The sequence below is a fragment of the Prionailurus viverrinus genome, chromosome C2 (genome assembly GCF_022837055.1).
Source record: "Prionailurus viverrinus isolate Anna chromosome C2, UM_Priviv_1.0, whole genome shotgun sequence".
In the NCBI taxonomy this organism is placed as follows: domain Eukaryota; kingdom Metazoa; phylum Chordata; class Mammalia; order Carnivora; family Felidae; genus Prionailurus; species Prionailurus viverrinus.
Window position 1 is genome coordinate 87,182,008 of NC_062569.1, and position 20,202 is coordinate 87,202,209.

Consider the following 20,202-nt stretch of genomic DNA (forward strand, 5'->3'; position numbering starts at 1 on the left):
TTTTATAATTAATAAGAACTATTAAGAAGGAATAATAAACCAAGTAAGATAATTTGAATAACGTTTTACATATATACTCTGAAAACAGAAAGTGGGTTTTTTTGTTAAAGCTTATTTACTTTGAAAGAGAGAGTGCCAGGGAGCAGGGGAGGGGCAGAGCGAGGGAGAGAGAATCCCAAGCAGGCTCCACACTGTCAGCGCAGAGCCTGATATGGGCTCAAACTCACAAACTGTGAGACCAACTGAGCCACTTAGGTACCCAAACAGAAAATGTTTTTAAGTTTCACAGAACATTCACCAAATTGGATTATCCTTTAAATCATACACACATGCACAAAACTCTCAGTAAATCAAAAAAATATTTTTTTTTAAATTTTAAAGTAGGCCTCACATCCAGCAGAGAGTCCAACATGGGGCTTGAACTCATGACCCTGAGATCAAGACCTGAGCTAAGATCAAGAGTTAGACACTTAACCGACTGAGCCACCCAGGTGCCCCAGTAAATCTTAAAAAATAATTTAAAAGACTATAAAAACAGAGTGAATAGAACTGTCCTAAATATCACTTGAGTCAAAGAGGAAATCAAACTAGAGCTACTATTTGGGAAGTAATGAATATAAGAACATGATTCATGTAAATTTTAGAGTGCAGCCAAAGCAGTCCTCAAAAGCAAATTAAGAGCATCAATGCTTTCATTATTTAAAAAAAAAAAAAAAAAGAGGAACTAAGAACTTGAGTAGAAAAAGCTCAAAAAAAAAAAAAAAAGAAGAAGAAGAAAATCAAAATAAGGAGAAAAGTAGAAATCAGGAAATCAGAAAACCAAAAGAATTCACCTCAAGTTGGTTATTAAAAACAACTAAGTAGACAAACATCAAATCAAGAATCATAGAAAGAAATCAAATCAAGAAAAATAACAAAATCACTAATAAAAAGGTAGAAATACCAGATTTTAATTATAACATATTACATACATCCATATAACAAATTTGAAAATCTTAAAAATATAAAATGGGAAAATACAAATTATCAAAACTGACTCATGAAAAAGAAAGGATTCCTCAAGATTCTACAGAAGTAACTATGTAAGTTACCATTTGGCCTGTATACTATTAAACTAAATTTCTAAGATTCTTTTCTACTCTTTCAATAAATTCTACACATTTGACTAATATGAGTGGGGTTTTGGTTCCTCATAACATGTCCCTTTGGATACCTTTGGCTATTAGCAAATTTATGATATGTACACTTATTTGTAGTTAAAAGAAGGAAAACCTTATCAACACCTAAAAAGTGTCATAAAAACATCTGCTAAAATTCAGAAGCCATTCCTATTGTTGTAAGGTAGGAACAGAATAAAATAACACTATTTCTCTAAAACCAACAGTTGCCACCATCCTTAATTGTAAAAATACCAGAGACATTCTAAGAATGACAATTATTACCTCTCTTCTTTAAAAAAATTTTTAAACATTTTTTTAAGTTTATTTATTTTGAGAGAGAGAGAGAGGGAGAGAGCACCAGCAATGGAGGGGCAGAAAGAGAAAGAGGAAATAAGTTACACATTCAGCAATAGGAAAAGAACAAATACAGCACAGCTGTACAATGGAATGTTAGGCAAACATTAAAAAACGATCTTTTTTTTTTTTTTTTAAATGTTAATTCATCTTTGAGAGACAGAGCATGAGCGGGGAAGGGGCAGAGAGGGAGACACAGAATCCGAAGGAGGCTCCAGGCTCTGAGCTGTCAGCACAGAGCCCGACGCCAGGCTCCAACTCACGAACTGCGAAATCATGACCTGAGCTGAAGTCGGACGCTCAACCAACTGAGCCACCCAGGCGCCCCACATTAAAAAATGATCTTAAGAACAAAGGGAAATGTTCAAGATTTAGCAAGATAACAAATTATAAAAACCAGGATTCCAATTTTATAAAAGTAACTGTTCTCACACAGATATATATGTACGTGTATACATGTGTGTGTATACATATATATATATAACTGTTCTCACACATATATAGGTACGTGTATACATGTGTATATATATATGTGTGTATGTATATGTGTGTATATATATTTGTGTGTGTATGTATACATACATATATAGTGGCAGGAAGCATAACAAAAGCATAACAAAATATCAACAGTATTTTGATATCCATACATAATGGAATAAGGGGTTAAAAAAAAGCAACTTTATTCTTTTCAAGTATTTAATCAGGAAGGTAAAAAAAGTTCAGTAAGAATTTACAATTTACAATAGAGATACTTTATCAAACATTTAGTTCTATTTCCACTATTATATGTGCCAATGTAACTTTTCCCTTCTTTAATAATTTACTCTTTAGAGCACCTGAAATTTTCTTTAAATGCTTTACCCACCTTTTGCTGCTCATATTTTTATTATATAATAATTTTGTTTTGTTCACAAGCCTATAAATTAAGAACAGAAATTAAAAATTTCAAAGCTGAGAATACACCTTAAAATCACCTTGTCCTAATGAAATAAAAGGCCAAAATGAAACCTTCTAGCTTTCCAGAACCTATTAAACATTCACATGAAAAAACATTACCAATAGCTTGATCAGAAAGATGTGAGGAAGAACTCAGTAGTGCAAGCTAAAAGTGCTCTGCATGCATATGTACATGTAGCACTTAAAAAAATTTTTTTGGGGGGCACCTGGGTGGCTCAGTCGGTTAGGCGTCCAACTTCGGCTCAGGCGTCCAACTTCGGCTCAGGTCATGATCTCACGGCTCAGGAGTTCAAGGCCGGCCTCGGGCTCTGTGCTGACAGCTCAGAGCCTGGAGCCTGCTTTGGATTCTGTGTCTCCCTCTCTCTCTGCCCCTCCCCCTCTTGTGCTCTGTCTCTCTCTGTCTCTCAAAGATGAATAAATGTAAAAAAAAAAAAAAAAAAAAAGAATTTTTAAGTTTATTTATTTTTGAGAGAGAGTGTGCGCACAAGCAGGGGAGGGGCAAAGAGAAGAAGAGACAGAATCCCATGAGGATGGGGGGCGTGAACTCATGAACTGTGATATCATGACCCGAATTGAGATCAGGAGTCAGATGCTTGCTTAACTCACTGCGCCACCCAGGGGCTCCAGTACATGTATTACTTTTAACCAACACTAGTGAGTTCTTCCTTACACCTCCCTCTTTGATTAGTTTCAACTGGCAAAAATTGAGAAATAACTCTCATTTCTAGATGAATAACTCAGGCTTTCCCCACACTGCAAATAAAGATGATGGATTAACATGTTAAGAAAATATATAAGAACAATAAGAATACCTAAACCAGAGTGGAGCTCAAGAAAAACTGCCAAAGAGAGCTACACACACAGGTGGAAATTTGAAGGATGAGGATGAAATCAGTAGAGGACAAAAGATGGGGATAAAAGGGCTTTTTGGTTGTTTGTTTGTTTGCTTTCCAGATGTGATGCTTACAATAAAACCATTACAATATTACACCCTGAATCTCTATAATCCATTTTCACAGCAACCTAAAACTCCTAAAATTTTTTCTATGCCCGTGTTTCACTTCAATAGCCAAGCTATTTTACATTGTTAAAACTCTTCCTTACCCCTATTGTGCACAGACACTAATTCCAGAAGGATAGTACAACAATTATTTTTTTTTTAAAGTTTTATATATTTAAGTAAACTCTACACATAACATGGGGCTCAAACTCATGACCCCAAGATCAAGAGTTGCATGCTCCTCCAACTGAGGCAGCCAGGCACCCCAATACAACAATTAAGAAGAATGTTTTTGATAAACATGCAATGGGAAAGTGCTTAAACAGAAAGTAAAAGATTATTATCTATTATGTATGAAAAGCTTCGACAATTCAATAAAGAAGTATAGATTGATATAGCCTTTTAGGATGGCAATTTGGCATCAATCGAAACTTAAAATGCACACTTAAAAATCTTATTTAAGGAAATATTTGTGTATACACACATGTGCACAAAGATATCGTAAGTTCACTAAGGCTCCAGTTTTACTTGCTCAAAATTGAGAATACAGACTGTCCCTGACTTCTCATGGTTCAACTTACAGTTTTTTGACTTTACGATGGTATGAAAGTGAAGTTTCTACATCCAGTAGGAACCATATTTTGAATTTTGCTCTTTTCCTGGGCTGGCAATATGCAGTACCACACTGTCTTATGACACTGGGCAGTAGCTGCAAGCAGCAGCTCCCAGTCAGCCACGTGATCAAGAGGATAAACAACTGAAACACTTAAAACCATTCTATTTTTCACTTTCAGTATACTATTCAATAAAGTGCATAAGATATTCAACACCTTAGTATAAAACAGGCATTGTGTTAGAGGGGTCTACCCAACTGTAGGCTAACCTAAGTGTTCTGAGCTCATTTAAGGTAGGCTAGACTGAGCTATAATGCTTTGGCGCACAATGTTTTCAACTTTCAGTGGGTTTATTGAGACAAAACCCCATTGTAAGTTGATGAAGATCTGCACAGCAGTCTTCTCTTACCCATGGTTTCTCTTTCCACAGTTTCAGTTGCCAGCAGTCTAACCACAGTCCTGGATCCTACTACCGAGGTTTGGTCAGAAGGTCAGTAATAGCCTATCACTACATCACAGTGTCTACCTACACCATTCACCTCACTTCATCTCATCATATAGGCATTTTATCATCACATCATCACAAGAAATGTTAGTAGAATCCAATGAGATATTTTGAGATACACCACATTCACATAACTTTTATTATAGCATATTGTAATAACTGTTCTACTGTATTATCAGTTATTGTTGTTAATCTCTTACTGTGCCTAAATGATAAACTAACTTTACCACAGACATGTATACATGGGAAAAAACATAGTATATATAAGGTTCAGCCTATCCCTGGTTTCGGGAATCCACTGGAGGTCTTGGTACGTATCCTCCATGGATAAGGGAGGACCACTGTAACATAAATTACCATGAATAAAGTGCAACCATACAATAGACTACACCATGACTGTTAAAAAGATGAAGTACAGCTATGTGTATTGGGATGGAAAAGATTATATAATGACCAGATCTTTTATTTTAAAAAAATTGGTTAAACCCACAAACATAATGCTTATTCCTAACTTCATAAAGAAAACAAAATTGTTAGCAGGGATACCTGTAGGGAATGGGACTAGAAAGTGAGGAAAGAGTAATGTTCATTTTTTTTTATTGTAAATAATTGAGTTGTTTTTGAGAGAGAGAAAGAGAGAGAGAAGGAGAGAAGGAGAGAGGGAGGGAGGGAGGGAGGGAGGGAGGGAATGCGAGTGGGGGAGGGGCAGAGAGGGAGACACTGAATCTGAAGCAGGCTCTAGGCACTGCTCAAACTCAGGGTCCGCGAGATCATGACCTGAGCTGAAGTCAGACGCTCAACCAACTGAGCCACCCAGGTGCCCAGAGTTGCTGGAACCTTTTATAAAAAGCAAAAACCACTTCTGGAATTTAAAAATAAGGGAAAAAGCGCTAGTCTGTTATGATGGTTATTTGAGGCTAAAGTGATTTTTGTCCTGTTTCTTAACAATCTTCACTACTCTCCAAATTTTCTATGAGAAACATGCATACTTTTTAAAATCTGAAAAGCATGTACTTAGAAAACCTATATTTTATATCTGTGGCAAAACTTTTCCCAAAAAATAATTTTAACAGTTATGGTTTCAGAAACTTGGTCCTGAGATTCCAACCTCTTCCAGAAAGCATTCTTAAACTTAAGTTTGGGAGCTTGTTACAGAAGAAATTAAATGTAAAGCCTATTTTAGAATGGAATATTAACTAACCTCTATAAAGAACTTAGGTACTACATTCACAAAGTACTTTACCTGCATTATCTCATTTACTTTAAATAGCCCCATGAAATTTGTATTATATGATCATTACTATCAATCCCCATTTTACAGATGAAGAAAACCAAATCTTGAAAAGAGAACATGTGTTACCCAGAGTCAACTAGAAGAGCCAAGATTCAAACCCAGGTCTCCCAGCATCTAACCGTCTGAGACACATGAAATGGTAAGTGCTAATGTACCTCAGAGATAATAATAGGCTAGTACTCTGAATCCTGCAGGAATGTTCGGAATGACTATTCTTAAATAGGTTAGTGATCCTAAAATGAAGAAGCAGTGAAAATTCTGATCACAGAAGAAAACAATCAGTACTTCTTCAAAGCCAAGGGGGCTATTTTTTCTTCTTTCAGTTTCTACCAAGGTACCAGAAGGATACAAGGGACAACCGAGGTTTGTCAGCAACTTAACCAGCCCTCTGACTGGCCTCGAATTAGCTCTCTAACTGGGAGGGCTTTTGAAAACAAACATCAGAATCCCAAAGGCTTAAAGCCTTCAACAAGGTCCAGTTTCAAGTTTTAATCAAAAGAAACATACTTGAATATTAGAATTATCAATATTGACAGAATAAACATAAGGATTTAAAAGTACCTACTTATTTTAGTCTATATGAACAAGTTCTCTTTTTAAAAAAAAAAAACTGAAAGTTTATCCTTAGTTACCTGAACAAGTTCTAAGTTTTTTTCTTTAAAAAAGTATAATAAAAAAGAAATATACACCACTGTTAATCACGTCTACTTGGAAACCTGCCTATCATAAAGATCAGAGAACCATAGGAACCCCAATTCATTTGTTTAGTAGATATACTTCAAGTACAAACTTACCATTACTTTACAATTTTAGGTTTGCAAGGTTAGTAATGAACGTCACAAAGTCGAGAAGAGTAACTCTCCTTTTGAATAATGGTAAACCAGGAATCAAGGCCCTAAGGGAAGAGGAATAAGGAACTCTTCCTTGGTAAAAATTATCTGCTTATAGGGGCACCTGGGTGGCTGAATCAATTGAGCGTTGGACTTTGGCTCAGGTCACGATCTCACAGATCTCACAGATCTCACAGATCTCACAGATCTCACCGTTCGTGAGTTTGAGCCCCATAGCAGGCTCTGTGCTGACAGCTCAAAACCTGGAGCCTGCTTCTGATTCTGTGTCTCCCTCTCTCTCTGCCCACCCACCCCTCAAAATAAATAAATATTAAAAAAAAAAAAACCAACTATCTGCTTATAGAAACTGGCAGAAAAGCTGATATTATACACCAAATTATACACTCTATCACTTTTATACCTGCAACAAGACCTCTCAATTAAGTTAAGGACAACTGACATCAAATGATGACAGTATTAAGGCTCAGTACTAACACTTAGGTAAAAATGGAGTATTTAATGAAAACAAAATTCGCTGAATTTACATCAACCACTTTCAACAAAACCTGGAAGTAGGCTTAATACCTACATATATTACAGTTCAAAAACATTTTAAGGTTCATTTTTCCTAATGTACATCAGTGTTCTTGTATAATTAATAGCTAGAAAGATTGAAAAGCCAAGGACGAAAGAATTGCCTTAAATCAATACCCTTAATAGCTTAATAGGAGAACATGAACAAAGCTTTCCACTTATAAGTGTGTATATAATATGTGTATGTGTGTGTGTATACATATACACACATAAAAAACATTTAGAAGTTAGTATGAGTGTGTTTCACAAATGCCACAGAGTTTCTGGCAGAGTTGACAAGTTGTAACCTGCTTTAAAAATTACTGTTCACTGCCTTCAACCCAATCTAATTTTATTTAATGTTATTTTTTTGGATAACTCTACAAAACTAAAACCCCCCCAAGCAAATTCTTGTACATTTCAATATCCTGCCTACTTACAAGAGCGGAAGAGTCTAACAGAGCAGGGGAAAAAACGTGACGTGCACAACCTTGATCCAAAACACAGTTCGTCGGCGTCTAATTTTAGGCCTAACCATTTTGATTGTCTTTTACAGAGGTTAAAAAGAAAAAAACAACTATAGATCACTTTTAAAGGAGAAATGAAATAACTATCAATGGAAGTTGTACATGATTTATCAAAGAGGAAACAAATCACGCTCACAACTGCCTAGAGTACTCCAATTAAAATGAAGATACAAGGAGGATACAGCCCCACACCACCCGACAACAGAAATTACTTTTCATACTTTAATTCTGGGATGACTTTAAAGAAATACTCAAAAGGCTGAGTCCACCGAGGATGTTGCAGCAATGTCGTATGTGTCTTGATTTAAAGAAAGCCAAACATGGTGAAAAGCCAACCTTCACCTAAATTACCTAAAGAAGCAAATATTCACCTCCTGGCTGAAGATCAAACAAGAATCACGAGAAGACCCAAAAGTTCGGCTGTTAGGTGAGGCCCTCAAACTCTCGGAAAACTATGTTTCTACCAATAGAAATATGGAAGAGATTTCACATTGTAGCTTAGAAAAGAGTAAAGGGACTAGAGACCATATATGCCTAAGCAATGAAACTATGATGACCAGAGAGGTAGCAAGGAGGAGCTGGGACTCAGGAAAAATCATCGAGGACTAAAACCTGAGTCGTTAGGTCGAACACTAAAGTAAACTGAGAACAGGAGGAAGCTGAAAGGCTAGGGAAGGGAGACCGAGAGTGGGCAGAGCCTGTGGCGCGACACGGCCCTGGGCAGGGTTGGGTCCAGGAAGAGTCAGACTTCGCCAGCCCAGCAAGCTTCCCATTTCGGGCTGAAGCCGAAGAAAACAGCCCTAGGGAGCAGACAATGAGCCACCGCCCCGGGAGCCACGGCTCCAGGCACGCAGGTGGCGGCTACCCCGGCGCTGCTCGGAGCAGGTAGGCTGCCGCGGGCCGCTGGCGCCGGCCAGGCCGCGGAGAAAGGAGGAAGAGAGCGACGGCCCGCGTCCCGGCCCGCCTGCACACTTACCCCAGGCGAGGGAAGGTCCCCGCCCCAGCGAGGCGCCTCGGTCCGAGCTCCCGGCGGGCTCTGGAACCGCCCCGGGCAAGCGCAAGGCGCAGGGGAGGCAGGGAGGGAGGGGGAAGCGGGGCGGGAAGACGAGCCGCGCTGGAGCGCAGCCGCTGCTACCGCAAGGCCGAGCGGCAGCCGAGCCCCGCGGGCGCCGGGAGGGGAGGGTAGGGAGCCTTCGGCAATGGCGACGGCCAGAGGGGAAGCGGAACAACCGCCGCCGCTGCGCGTGGCCACAACCCTGGGGGAGGGCGACGGCGGGGAGCGGGTAGGGGCGGGGCCAGAACTCCGCCCCCTCGCCGGCCCAAGCACCGAGCTCCACGGGGTGGAGACCGGCACCACCTCCCGCTGGGCGGGCTCGCCCAGGGCTGCTGGGAGTCGTAGTTTGGAGACGTGCAGTCTGCTTTTCTCGCCTTTCTCTTTCTTTTTTTGGGGACGGGGTTTAGGGAATATTCTTTAAACTGAGAAGGAGAGCCAGTTCCTCGTTTAACTTAGCATGGTCTCCAGTCAGGTCTGTGCCAACCAAAGATGCTTGACTGACACTGCTGTTACATAAACCTGCTCCAGAACATTTGTTTCTGGGAACTCATCCATTACCCATTTGCGTTTTACTTACAAACTCTTACTATGTCTTGCTGCTAAAATAAGTCCCATCTCCTTGAAATCAAGGCCTTCGTGTTTTATCCACAGTGGAGTTCATCAGTGTATTCAGTAACTCTACAAACATTTGAGCATCTAAAATGTATCAGACATTTAGTTATCAGGGATACAAGGGTGAACATGAGTCACATTGCCTTTGTGCAGCTTACAAATATGCAAGCACAATTATTAAACTAGTGATATCTGGTATGAGGAGACAACTGGGGAGATTACTTTGGATCCGGTGGCCAGAGAAAGCATCTTTAAGGAAGGGGGCATTTAAGCTGAGAACAGGAGAGAGCCATGAGAAGCCCCTAGGAGAAAGCATTATAGGCAGGAGGAAGAAAAGGACTTGCTATGGTCAGTTATGAAGACCTGTGTAGCTTGAGCTTAGAGCAAGAAGAGTAATGTTCTGTGATAAAACAGTAGAGTGGACAAGATTCAGGTCAAGAAGAATCTTGAATGCCATGCTAAAGAATTTGGATTTATTCCAAGAAGCTACTAAAGAGTTTTAAGCAGGGAAGTGATTTTATCTGGCTTACATTTTCAGATCACTAGATTGCTGTGCGGCGAATGGAGTATATGGATGCAAGAATAGAAGGAAATAAACTAGAAAGGCTGTAATCATGACTCATACTAAGGAGAAAGCAGAACTGGAAAAAGGTAGCTAGACTGTGTTTATCTATACATGTAGAATACAAACTGATATAGAGAGAAAGGAATCAAAGACCAATATGGCACACTATTACTAGATAACCTGAAAAACAGTCCCATTATTAAACACACCGAAATGCTGGATAAAATAGAACATCCTTTTGAAGGCATAACTAAGCTTTCAAGAAAGGAGGAGGAATACCTCTGACAGTCTTCAGGACAAGAAAGTGGTCCCAGGCTGGTAGTGCTTGGAGGCCTGGAAGAAACAAATACAAATCCTCACCACACAAGTTCACTCTTCACCCAGGACTTAAAGGATTCCCAAAGATAAACAGGATTTCAAAAGCTAAATATGAGCACCCAAAATATAACTACAATATATCTGAGAAAATAAGACACCATAAATGAATCAGCAGAAACTGTGAACAAAATAATGAAGTCTGAACTTTAGAGAGTCGAATTATTGGTTACAGAATAGAAAATGAGTTTATTAAACTGATTAAACAAAATAATACAGGAGCAAGAAACAAGATACTACTTATTTAATGTTTATTTTTCAGAGAGAGCATGCAAGACGGGGAGGGGAACAGAGGATTCAATGTGGGCTCTACGCTGACAGCAGCAAGCCCGATGCTGAGTTTGAACTCACAGACCATGAGATCATGATCTGAGCTGAAGTCAGACACTCAAATGACTGAGCTACTCAGGTGCCCCGAAACAAGAGTATTTTTTTAAAAGTGACCAAGCAATTTTGAGAAGTAACCAAGTAGAACTTCTAAAAATAAAGAATTTAATAATTGAAATCAAAGCCAATGTTTCGGTTAAATAGCAGATTATATATTGAAGAGAGAATTACCAAACTGGACCATAGATCTAAAGAAATTATGGAGAATAGCCCAGAGACAAGGGAAATATGAAAGAAAGATCAAGAGACATGGGGATGGATTGTGAAGGTCTATCATATGCTTAGCCAGAACTCTGAGAGAAGACAAAAGAGGCAGTATATAATGAGATAATGGCCACGAATTTTCCTGAACTGAATAAAGACAAGATCCTTCAGATTCAGGAAGCAAAGTGAAGCCCAACCAGGGTAAAGAAAAGACATCTTTTCAAACATGTCAATACGAAACTGCAGAATACCAAAAATAAAGCAACTAGAAAGAAAAGACCTACCCTACAAAGAAATAACTATTAAACTTCTGAAGATTTCTCAACTGCAACAATGCGTACCAGTTGACAATGGAAAAATATTTACCAAGATTACCAAAATATTACACCAAGATAAAATAACCAACCTTAAAAGTGTATGTGTAGCAAAATTATTGGTCATATGAGGGTAAAATACAGATATCATCAAACAAAAATGTTGCTGGTATTGTAATAGCATTGTATTGCGACAATGGTACCTATACTTGTGAGCATAGCATAAAATATAGACTTGTGGAATAGCTGTGTTGTATACCTGAAACTAACTGTAACATTGTGTGTGAACTATACTTCAACCAAAAAGAAAAAAAAAAAGATGTTGTCAACAACAAGGACCTACTAAAGGAACTCATTAAAAAGATACACTTCAGGAGGAAACGGATTCTAGAAGTAAGGTCTAAGATGCAAATCAGATAGATAGCTAAACCTACTCATCCTAGCACTGGTTAGGATGATCCTGAAGAGCATACTTAATCCACATTATTTCATTCTCTCAACTCTACATTCAACAACCTGCCAAACGAATATTTTGTAAGTTTGGAGGATAATGCAGATAGGTGTTGGTCACCTCACTCTAATTTATCTTATCTTACCAATAAGCACTAATTATAAAAATATAGGTGAGTAGCTTGAAATAGAATATCTTACTAGAATAGTCCTTAAACTCATTAGATTCTGAAATCATTAAGAGCTGCCATAGATCTTTCCAGTTCCCAAGTCATATACCATCTTCCCTGAGATCTAGCTAAATAATGTAAATTCTTGGTAGAGTGGCTTAGATACACACACACACACACACACACACACACACACACACACACTCAAATAACCTCTGCCCCATCACCACCCTTAGATGAGGTAACCCACGTCTCTGTTATGTTCATCCAAAAGAACATATTACTTTAAGAAAACTAAACCATAAAAGTGGAGCAGATACTGGAACAGAATGACCAATAGGACAGTACCTATTTTCTTAGCTTTAAACAAAAAAGACCATACACTGAATTACAAAACTGATTACAAAAGTAAAGTACTTAGGGGCTCCTGGGTGGCTCTGATGGTTAAGCTTCTGACTCTTGATTTCAGCTCAGGTTATGATCTTGCAGGTCGTGAGATTGAGCCCCCTGTTGGACTCTGCACTGACAGCACACAGCCTGCTTGCAATTCTCTCTCTCGCTCTCTCTGCTCCTCTTACACTCTCACTCACTCTCTCAAAAATAAAAACAAACAAACAAACAAACAAATAAATAAAATAAAGTGCTTAGGGGTACCTAGCTGGCTCAGTAGACAGAGCATGTGACTCTTGACCTCAGTTCAAGCCCCACCTTGGGAATAGAGCTTAATTTAAAAAAAAATTTTTAATTACAAAAAATAAAGTGCTTATTCATTTTTTAAGCATCCAAAGAAGATAATATAAAGAGTTCAAAACCAGAAATGTTGCACTGTATCAAAAGTAATGTCATTAGCAACCACTTATTAGGCAAGAAGAGTCATATGAAAGTACTCTTCACTTACTTTCACATTTTTATTACACTTCTGAATACCTGTATAAATACGTAAGTGGCTGAATCATGTTCCAAACCACCATCTCAAATATTAACTTGAAAACTTGTTTAAATACTGATGAAACTTGGTGCTAATACGCAAAAGAAAATAAAGATATATGTACATTCTGCCCTCTACTCCACATATACTCTTAAGAGGTACCATGTTCCCCTCTCCATATTTCAAAATGTTGTCTGTTGATGTTACTGAATTTTGACTGACATATAATTTTACTTCAATGCCACTATATAAATCCCAGTATGAAAGAAATGCTTGTAAAAAGCATTTCATTCTTTCTTATAAGAAAACATTAAACAAGTATAAAATTAGACCGGGTTGAAATTTTATTGATCTCTAATATTTCTGTTTTATGGCACTTGGTTGCTTTTTTCAATATTTAGGTTCTTAAACACACCTTTGAAAAGAACTATTTTGACTAGTCAAGTCATACATGTCAAAATACAAAAGATTTATTCCTATAAAAACACCAGAATGTTTTAGGAAATTAAGCAGTGATATATATAAATGTTTATCATTCCATTACTCTATATAAAACAAACATTGCTAACATACCCTGGCTTATTGGCTTCTGTTTCGGAATATGCTTGTCCTAAATGCACTGCCCTAAATAAACAGAAGAACATGCTTGCCCTTTTATTTTTTAACTAGCTTATGGCACTTACTTTATTTTCTACTTTTTTTCCCAAGAAAAACAGTACATCAAGAGCTTTTGTTTAAAAAAAATCACTGAAGATGCAAAAAAGATTTTTTGTACATGTACAACTTAATAAAATATACTCTTTAAAATGACAATCTGAATTGTCTTCTTGACAAATTCAGTACTGAATGTTAGTATGTAGTTTCATTAAGCCCTTTGTAAATTCATATACTCAGAAGAGTATAATAAAATATAAAAGAAGTGTGGAAATGCTTTAAGGAATAATCAATTATGATATTAGTAATTTCTTAGCTCTCCTACTTTATTTTCTTTAAACTCTGGATAAGTAACTTTAATAGTCTCATAAAATTGACGTTTAAATAAACTGATTCATCCAATATATTTTATTCTTATTTATAATGATTTTCTCAATTTTTAGCTGAAATTTAAATGTTTCTATTCACAATGAGAATAATTTGTCTCTAATACATAAAGTACCCATTTTTGTAAAAGAAATGAAGATAAAATCACTTCTCACAAAATAAATATTAATTTAACGAAACTAAGTTTCCTCTATTGGCACTAGCTTGAAGATTATCAAAAGTCTATACAACAGAGCACTAAATTTTGGAATTAGTTGAAAATGATCCAATATTTCCTCTAGTAGACATAATTTTAGTCATAAATGAAGACAAAAATAATGACATAATTCTAGAAGAACACTTCTAGTCACAAGTAAATAGGTCTTATTTAGGTTTATGGAAAGCACTTAACTCGGTAAAACTTATAGGGAGAAATGGCCATATTTGAAAACAGCCACAAGGATCAAAGTAGAACACAGGATGGTAATGAGCAGAGTCACAGAACATACTAAAGAGGTATGTATAGTCAGTCCCACTGGAACCTGTAGAGTCACATTCTTATATACCTATAGAGAAAGAGAGAGAGAGGAAGAAAGAGAGAGAAGTTAGAGATATTTAAAATGCACACTTTAAGGTGAAACCACAATTTCTTTCATTTTTTAATTTGTTTCTTTTAAATATCTTCCAGCCAGTGCTACACTACATGTAACATTACTATTTGAGTGATTCTTTTGGATCCAACATTTTATTTCATATAACAGAATCAGACTCAATCCCCACAATAATCCTTAAATTCTCCTTAGTTTTGACTTTTTCTGCTTTCTGCAGATGCTATCTCCCATCATCACCTCTGTAATCAATATAAACATTTACTTCCTCTTACTATGTTTCCTATTAGAATACAGAATTCTCTCACAGTTAAAGCCCTAAAGAAAAAACATTAAAACAATAAAGCTAAGTATCCATTTACTCCTGTTTTGTTGTTTCTTCCTCCAAAATAGCTTTTAAAAGTCTGTTATTCACAAATTACACAATTGAATGGGTCTTTTATTGGTACAACATCAAATCTGTTGTCCTACTAACCCGTAATACAAAAGTTCTATGTTCAACTTAGTTTCTATTTTCTATTTGGTTTTGAAGATAAAGAGGTTCAATTAGAAACTCTAGTAAATTTTATAGCTTAAAATAGTTTTTTAAAATATTAAAATTTAGGTAACTTGGGAATACTTTTATTTTTGATTTCTTTTTATAAATATCTGGATTATAATTTCACATAAAAAAAAAGTTACCAGCATAATCTGTAACAAAGCCACCTTACCAAAAAAATGGTGTCTTAAACCAACAAGCCTTAGTGTATAGATCACCACTGTAGTAATGGTCACCTATTTTTCTGGTATATATAAACAAGCAATACTAACACACACACACGCACACACACACACAAATTCAAAGGGCTTAATTATGACCTCTTATTTCAAGTTACATGGTCTAAAAGAACTGAATTCAAAATGTTTTAATAAGGTAATTACTTATTTTGTAGCAATGCACACTACCAATATTTTTTTACGTTTGAACTGCATTTATTTTTTTAAATTTACATCCAAATTAGTTAGCATATAGTGCAACAATGATTTCAGGAGTAGATTCCTTAATGCCCCTTACCCATTTAACCCATCCCCCCTCCCACAACCCCTCCAGTAATCCTCTGTTTGTTCTCCATATTTATGAGTCTCTTATGTTTTGTCCCCCTCCCTGTTTTTATATTATTTTTGTTACCCTTCCCTTATGTTCATCTGTTTTGTGTCTTAAAGTCTTCACATGAGTGAAGTCATAGGATTTTTGTCTTTCTCTGACTAATTTCACTTAGCATAATACCCTCCAGTTCCATCCACGTAGTTGTAAATGGCAAGATTTCATTCTTTTTGATTGCCAACTATATATATACCTCCATTGTATATATATATACCACATCTTCTTTATCCATTCATCCATCAATGGACATTTGGGCTCTTTCCATACTTTGGCTATTGTTGATAGTGCTGCTATAAATTATTGGGGTGCATGTGTCCCTTCAAAACAGCACACCTGAATCCCTTGGATAAATGCCTAGTAGTGCAATTGCTGGGTCGTAGGGTAGTTCTGTTTTTAGTTTTTTGAGGAACCTCCATAGTGTTTTCCAGAGTGGCTGCACCAGCTTGCATTCCCAACACACTACCAATATTTTAATTTTTTTAATGTTATTTTATTTTTGAGAGAGAGAAAGGCAGAGCATGAGCAAGCGAGGGGCAGAGAGGGAGGGAGACAGAGGATCCAAAGCAAGCTACAGACTTTGAGCTGTCAACACAGAGCCCAATGCAGACTCGAACTTATGAACTGTGAGATTATGACCTGAGCCGAAGCCGGCGCTCAACTGACTGAGCCACCCAGGCGCCCCTTAAATTAATAAATCATAAATAAACACTGATTATACTCTTAATTCACATTTAAAAAATCAAATGTAATGCTCCAGATATATTTTAGAGTTTGAAAAAAAATTTGGGTTCCATATGGTAATGGAAATCTACTCAAAAGCAACTCTACATTGCAAAAGATATTGGCACAGTCATACATCTTACCAACTGTCAGTTCTAAGAGAGTTCTCCACAACAAAATAGCAGTGCTTTGCAGTAAGCCTGCACTCTAAGTAGTTATTTTCTCAGCTAGCTGGTAGACAGACTTCAAAGCACAACTCCAAGGAAAATACTTCAAATTTAAATATCCACAATTGAACATATGAACAAATCTGCTTTATGTTTATCTGACTCACAGGCTACCTAATATTTTAAATTTACTTTACTTCGGTTGCAAATCCATTTGACTCCTTGTAAAAGTAAATTGTGAGAACGATGGCACAGATTGTGCTACTCAACCAAAGCAAGCAGGCCTTAAAGAGAATTAGAGACAAAGAGAAACACAGTTATTACAACCATCAGTTAAAATGCAGCCCATAAAAGAGGAAGGAAAGGACAGAAAAAAAAAAAAAAGAGAAAGAAAAGAGATGGATTATATAAAACTACTCCGAAGAGAGGAAAGAAGCAGACCATGTTAACTAAAGGTAAATAGAAAACTGTACACTCCTTAGACAAAGCCAAAGTTAATGAAGTATGAATACTTAACCTAATTTATTAGCTGAAAACAAGTTGGGAGGTCAAAACTATAAAAATGGCCAGCAACGACCTAGATTTAGATATACAAATTGCAATACAATGATCTAAAACTTTATCACAGTTGAAATACTACTTTGAGTCTTACTTTCCTTTTTTCACTTGTTCTGTGCAATATAGTGAAATTAACTCATTTTGTTGTTTAAAAATTAATAAATCTTATAATTTTGGGTCTCTCGCCATCTCTCTCAAAATAAACATTAAAAAAGGGCGGGGCAACTGGGTGGCTCAGTCAGTTAAGCATCCAACTCCTGATTTGGCTCAGGTCATGACCTCACGGTTCGTGAGTTCGAGCGCCACATTGGGTTCTGTGCTGACAGAGCACAGAGCCTGCTTAGGATTCTGTCTCTCTCTCTCTCTCTCTGCCCTTCTCCCACTTGATGTCTCTCTCTCTCTCTCTCTCTCTCTCTCTTCCCCCTCTTCCCCCCTTTCTCTCCAAATAAATAAACATTAAAAAAAAAGCATACTAGTTATACTTAAACTCTGGAGCAATGAAGCATGGAACTAACGTTAATATCTGGCCCCCAAATTAAATGATTCTGGCCCTAATGAGGAACCACTGTTGCCATTAGTAGCAAAGAAACATTGAGAACAACCAAACACAGCTTTCTATGGTAGAATATAGAATGCTAATCCTTTAAATGTGGCAGAAACATTATGAGTTTTAAATGAGGCAGCATGATCTAAAAACAATATAAACTATTAACTCACTGGTTTATATTTCATATTGTTCCATTGGCAGATATCCTTACTCTTCAAAGCACAAGGAGCGGCCACTTCTGACTGAGCCCAGCATTTCAAAATTGGAAACTCTGAGAAGAAATGGTAGAACATTATATCAGAAAACCTGCATCTGGACTAGATAGAGATGAGGCCAGTCTTTCATGTCGAGATATCAGTATTCAAACTTTTAATACACAATGTACATGACCTGAATCCATCTATCACATGCTGTTTTATTTTAGCAGCCTGCTCTACATGGATGCTAAGGAATTACAAAATTACTAAGACTGTGCAGAAGTTAAGCATGACTTCTTAACAAATCCCATTACCATAGGTACCACATTTTAAAAATTTAATGTAGGGGCACCTGGGTGGCTCAGTTGGTTGAGCGTTCAACTCTTGATTTGGCTCTGGTCATGATCCCAGGGTCATGGGATCGAAGCCCACAACGGGCTCTGTGCTGAGCATGGAACCTGCTTGGAATTCTCTCTTTCTCCCTCTGCCCCTCTCCTCCATTCAATCTAAAATAAAATTTATAAATAAATAAATATTAAAAATTTTTTTGAAGTATAACATATATTCAGAAAAATGAATAGATCCTAAGCATATAACCAAAAAAATTTCCATTGAGTAAACAAGCCCATATAAAAGAGCATTCAGACTAAAAACAAACAAACAAACAAAAACAATGAACAATACCAGAATCCTAGATGCTCTCTCAAGAGAGGGCACTTTTTCGGGGCACCTGGGTAGCTCAGTTGGTTGAGCGTCTGACTTCAGCTCAGGTCATGATCTCACAGTTCATGAGTTTGAGCCCCACATTGGGCTCTCTGCTGTCAGCATGCAGCCCACTTTGGATCCTCTGTCCATGCTCTCTCTGCCTCTTCCCCATACATGTGCTCTTGCCCACTCTCATACTCTCTCTCAAAAATAAATAAATATTTTTTAAAAAGGGCACTTTTGGGGCGCCTGGGTGGCGCAGTCGGTTAAGCGTCCGACTTCAGCCAGGTCACGATCTCGCGGTCCGTGAGTTCGAGCCCCACGTCAGGCTCTGGGTTGATGGCTCAGAGCCTGGAGCCTGTTTCAGATTCTGTGTCTCCCTCTCTCTCTGCCCCTCCCCCGTTCATGCTCTGTCTCTCTCTGTCCCCCAAAAAATAAATAAACGTTGAAAAAAAAAATTTAAAAAAGGGCACTTTTTCAAACTTTAGAGTAATTAAAAGAAAGCAAGCTAGGCTGGATGAACAAATTTAGCAGAATTGAACACTTTATTATTTTTTCATCATGAAAAATATGATGGCAGCAGAGTAGGATTAAAAACTTTCAATCTCCCAGTCTTTAGTGCTACTAATTTGTGAATATTCCAATCAACCCAAATTTGGAGACACAAAGAGCCAAAATCTGAAAGGAGCTTCTTAAAGTCTTGATTCTAGGAAGACTGCAAATGGGGAAAGCATAGTTTTAATTTACACAAATCACACATAAAAACAGAAAGAACTGGTGCGCCTGCGTGGTTCAGTCGGTTGAGCAGCTGACTTCAACTCAGCTCATGATCTCACGGTTCATGAGTTTGAGCCCCGCACTGGGCTCTATGCTAACAGCTCAGAGCGTGGAGCCTGCTTTGGATTCTGTGTATCCCTCTCTCTCTGCCCCTCTCCTGGTTGTGCTCTGTCTCTCAAAAATAAAATAAACTTAAAAAAAATTTTTTAATGTAAAACAGAAAGAAAAATTATTCCCCAAACCAAAAAGTCATGGCCAACATTTATAACAAAACTAGGTGATAAAGTATCCCCACCAAATACACAAATCCATGCAAGTGGATACAAAACACCAATAGCTGCAAGTCCTGCAAATCAGCATGAAGAAACAGAAAGCAGCAAAGGGACAGAGGATCAATGGCCGAAAAAAGAAATACACTAGACATTATATGCCTAATCATACAAGAACACACCACCACCTATACTCTTGTCAAATCAATCAAAGCTGAATCTGATCATACATCTGGAGCCAGTGGCCAACTTCCAGGAAATAGAGGCTAGATGAACAGCATGAATGTAATGTGTAATCACCAAAACCCCAACTATGAGAAATTCAGGTTTCTCAACAGGTGAATTTTTATTTTAACTTTTATTTTTATTTATTTATTTATTTATTTATTTATTTATTTATTTATTTATTTATTTATTTTTATTGTTTTAAGTAGGCTCCATGCCCAACATGGGACTTGAACTCACAACCTTGAGATAAGGAGTCTCATGCTCAACTGACTGGGCCAGCCAGGTGCTCCTCAAAAGGGGAATTTTCAAAAAAAGAAAGGGAAAGAGGAGGAATCTGTAAATTAAGAGATTTAACGGTAATACATTTATTTAAATGGAAAAGATGAAGC

The 20,202-nt window shown here is 37.3% G+C and overlaps 3 protein-coding genes across 3 annotated transcripts in view; 1 reads left to right on the forward strand and 2 right to left on the reverse strand.

Annotated features, from left to right (window-relative positions):
• Positions 1-9,072, reverse strand: part of PAK2 (p21 (RAC1) activated kinase 2) — a 92,351-nt gene extending 83,279 nt beyond the window's left edge. The window contains exon 1 of the mRNA XM_047874489.1: positions 8,791-9,072. The gene's annotated coding sequence lies outside the window, so the exon portion shown is untranslated. The remainder of the gene's footprint in view (positions 1-8,790) is intronic.
• Positions 8,559-20,202, forward strand: part of CEP19 (centrosomal protein 19) — a 45,881-nt gene continuing 34,237 nt past the window's right edge. The window contains exon 1 of the mRNA XM_047874493.1: positions 8,559-8,699. The gene's annotated coding sequence lies outside the window, so the exon portion shown is untranslated. The remainder of the gene's footprint in view (positions 8,700-20,202) is intronic.
• PIGX (phosphatidylinositol glycan anchor biosynthesis class X) overlaps positions 13,195-20,202 on the reverse strand; it is a 33,321-nt gene continuing 26,313 nt past the window's right edge. The window contains exons 6-7 of the mRNA XM_047874007.1: positions 17,808-17,908; positions 13,195-14,459 (exon numbers count right to left, since the gene is read on the reverse strand). Coding sequence (XP_047729963.1) covers positions 14,316-14,459; positions 17,808-17,908 — 245 coding nt within the window. The 3' untranslated portion in view covers positions 13,195-14,315. The remainder of the gene's footprint in view (positions 14,460-17,807; positions 17,909-20,202) is intronic.